A 3,639-nucleotide genomic window follows, 5' to 3' on the forward strand; every position below is an offset into this window, starting at 1 on the left:
ATTGCGTAGTTTAGTGTCACTTGGCGACATTGTCAGTGCGTCAACTCGTCAAATGTGATTACTTTCAGCTGTGGACATCGTAAACGCAGGAAAAGAAGCCACTTAAGCAGAAGGGAGAGCCAGATGCCGGGTTTCCATGTGCTGCGATCACCGGAGAGGTTCAATGTGACTTGTATGCATCCTAAATAGCTCTGCATCCACCGCTTATGTAGACGTTAGTTTGTATGGGAGTAACGTAAACGTAACCCCGCTGCGGCCCATAGTTACAGAAGCGCCTGAACCCTATCTGGACCAGCTGCGGACTCTGACGTTTCTAGCCCACCACCGTCATGGCCTCTGCCACCTCGACCCCCGCTACCGCCTCCAGCGGCCGCTCCAGCCGCTCCGCCAGCCGCTCCGCCAGCCGCCACAGCGCAGCCACCGGCCTGCCCGCATCCAGCACCAGCCCGACCCGCATGTACCGCATCCAGGAGAAGGAGGAGCTCCGGCACCTCAACGACCGCCTCGCCAACTACATTCACCGGGTCCAAGACCTGGAAAGTGAAAGGTCCTCCATATTGTTTCAGCTGGAAGAAAAAGATGAGTCGAAAAGCCGGGAGATGGGCAACGTTCGGAGGCTGTACGAGGAGGAGTTGGCCGACGTCAGGAAGTCCCTGGACAGCCTGGCCGGAGAGAGGGCCCGTTTGCAGATCGACCTTGGAAATCTGTGCGAGGAGTACCGGAAACTTCAAGCCAGGTTGTAACGTTAGGATACAACAATACACGACCGCGCAGGTGCAGAAGAAGCTCTAACGCCAGACTCCGCTTATTGAATGCACCTGCGGACCACAGATGAATACAGTTTAACATGTCAGTGCCGCTGTGTAGTTTGCACTTTAATACTCTGCAGGTGTCTCATTCATATTTATATATTATAGCTGGTTCATAGCTCCCTGCTGCTCTCTATGGCGTTTTTCGAGAATGGGACATAAACTTATTTTTCACACTTTACACGTGTCGAACTGAGCATTGATCTTTGATATAAGCTTGGTTTGAATTTGCTAGAAGTTGGGTAGGGCCTGCATGTACGACAGTTACCAAGGCAGCATTAACTCTACACATGATCAGCTGTTCTCTGTGATGCTCATAACTCTCACGCTGATCTCCCTCTCAGGAACCAGAAGAAGGAGAGTGATCTGGCCAACGCTCTGGCCCAGTGGAGGCAAGTTGAGGCCGCTCTGAGCTCCAAGGATGCTGCGTTCACCAAGCTGCTGTCTGAGAACAGGAGACTCAGTGACGAGTTCACTGACCAGAGCAGCCAGCTGGAAAACGTAAGACCTGAAGCTAGCTGTGTGAACTACACGGCTAACTGGATATGTAATGATGTGCATGTTTGTGGTTCTGGTTGTGATTCTATCGGCATTTTGATGGTGTAAGACCGTGAAATCAAATATCGAGATATAAGCATGTCATCTAAATGAATAAACATATAGACTATTTATTAATTGATTGGTTCACCAGAAAACATGCTATTTCTTGATGTATATCATTATCGTGATATTGTGATGTCAGACCAGCCCTGCATCCTCCTTTACAGAGGAAAAGAGATGACCACCTCGATTCCTTTAACGCTTCATTGCGTCCTCGTGCATTTGGGTTCTCATAGCACCACAGTTGTCTTTTCCTACGTCCTTGTCCTTCACTTCTTTCTTTGACCTTTTCCATCGAGGTCAAAGAAATGTGGTTGGTAAAAAACTGCATAATTTCTTTGACTTCTAGAACGCAGCCTTTAACTTCTTGTCCGAGCTAGAGTCATGACATGGATAACCTAGCTTAGCATAAAAGACTGGAAGCAGAAGGGAAACTTTTTTACAAAGCACGAAATTGAAACGTACCAGACTTGTGATGATGTCTGTTCCCCTCTTGAATAGCACTCGCCTTTCATTGTGAAAGGAGAGTGCGAGGGGGAAAAAAATAAACCGAGCGTCACCTTTACTTATTTATGCCGACTTTATCCAGCAACATGCTCCATGCTGTTGTGAAGATAATTACAAATATTTGTCAGTTTGTGACCCATTTTTTCCTGAGACCTGATTTGAAGCTCAAAAGCCATGACTTTACCAGAGATGAAGATCATTTATTCTGATGTTTTAACTGAGTGTCTGGGATGGGGGGTGTCCAGGTAGAGGGTGCTCTGGCAGACACCAAGAACCAGCTGAGCTCTGAGATCCTGAGGAGGGTGGACTTGGAGAACCAGGTGCAGACCCTGAAGGAACAGCTGGGACTCCAGAAGAACATCAATGAGCAGGTAAAAGCACATGAGGCCCCTAAGCTGGCCAATCTTGACTCTAAATTACTAACATTTACCTCAACACAATTTAAATTGCACAGATTCCTGTCGTGCTGTATTCAGTTTGCTCTCTGCATCGCCTCAAGCTGACACTCTCACAACGCTGTGCTTTATTTGTTTTGAAGGAGGTCTTTGAGATCCAAAGCCGACATGAGAGTCATCTAGTGGAGCTGGACTCAGGACGCCGGAGAGAATTTGACAGTAAACTGGCGGAGACGATGCAGCAGCTCCGCCAGGACCACGAGTCTCAGGTGCAGCAGTACAAAGAAGAGATCGACAGGACCTTCAGTTCTAAGGTACTTGCGCACAGCTTAAGGTGATGCCGTGAAAAGTTTCCATATTTATTGCACTTTTTAAATTTTTTTTTTTTATTATTCAAAGTTTCTGATATTGAACGTTTTCTGCACTACAGTTACAGAATGCCCAGCAGGCCGCATTGGAGAAAAACAGTGTTGCGTCAGCCACCAAAGACGAACTGGAAAGCACCAAGCTCAGAGTGGAGAGCCTCAGCTCCCAGCTCCAGCAGTACCAGAAAGATGTGAGTGAGGCCATGAACACGTGTGTGCGTGTGTGCGTGTGTGCGTGTGTGCGTGTGTGCGTGTGTGTGTGTGTGTGTCCGCCCGCAGACTGTCAGACACCTGCTACGCTTAAAATAAGAGGTTTTCTAAAGGGACTCGACCAAATGAAACTTTAAAGGTTATATTCTGGCATTGATAAAACTTCTGAAAACTGATCTGGGGTCTAATTTATAAAACGGCACATAGGATCCCCACTAAATGTTTGCGTACGTTCAAAGGAGGAAATGCACGTATGTCAAAAAATAGTAGCTGGTTCAGCCTCACGTCCCGCCCTCTACACAGCGCAGTATTTACGTTTACAGCAATCGCACTGATTGCTTCCAAAATGATCGTGACCATCAGTGGTATCCACCACCCTGAATATCAGTTTTTTTTTTTATAAAGTTTGATATGTCAACACAATTTATTTACTTATGTTTTCTATGGCATTAGGACTGATGAGGACATGGAGTGACAGTCACCATGGTTACTCCTCCGATAGCTGTGTACAGTTTGTCTGTGTACAGTATGCTGAATCTGTCACTATGGAATATACACCATGAATGAATAAAGTCGTGTTCACTGCAGAGCAATAATCTAATACTGGGCATATATCACCAAGTACAATAGGAGTGTCCATTACAGCTGATAAATGTATCGGCAACAGTTAAGCAAGTTTAAGAGCGAGCTTGAACCCACGATCGAGGTGTGTGTGTGTGTGTGTGTGTGTGTGTGTGTGTGTGTGTGTGTGTG

At 46.7% G+C, this 3,639-nt stretch overlaps 1 protein-coding gene across 3 annotated transcripts in view; it reads left to right on the forward strand.

Annotated features, from left to right (window-relative positions):
* The window catches only part of lmnl3 (lamin L3), a 7,406-nt gene continuing 3,767 nt past the window's right edge, over positions 1-3,639 (forward strand). For 2 of the 3 annotated variants that reach the window (XM_031846830.1, XM_031846832.1), the window contains exons 1-5: positions 1-736; positions 1,154-1,310; positions 2,162-2,287; positions 2,455-2,625; positions 2,742-2,867. In XM_031846830.1, coding sequence (XP_031702690.1) covers positions 330-736; positions 1,154-1,310; positions 2,162-2,287; positions 2,455-2,625; positions 2,742-2,867 — 987 coding nt within the window. In that variant the 5' untranslated portion in view covers positions 1-329. Of the gene's footprint in view, positions 737-763; positions 850-1,153; positions 1,311-2,161; positions 2,288-2,454; positions 2,626-2,741; positions 2,868-3,639 lie in introns of those variants that run through there. The other variant, XM_031846833.1, reaches the window with a different exon arrangement.

Source organism: Anarrhichthys ocellatus, unplaced genomic scaffold (assembly GCF_004355925.1).
Source record: "Anarrhichthys ocellatus isolate YVR2014 unplaced genomic scaffold, GSC_Weel_1.0 scaffold6, whole genome shotgun sequence".
Taxonomy (NCBI): Eukaryota; Metazoa; Chordata; class Actinopteri; order Perciformes; family Anarhichadidae; genus Anarrhichthys; species Anarrhichthys ocellatus.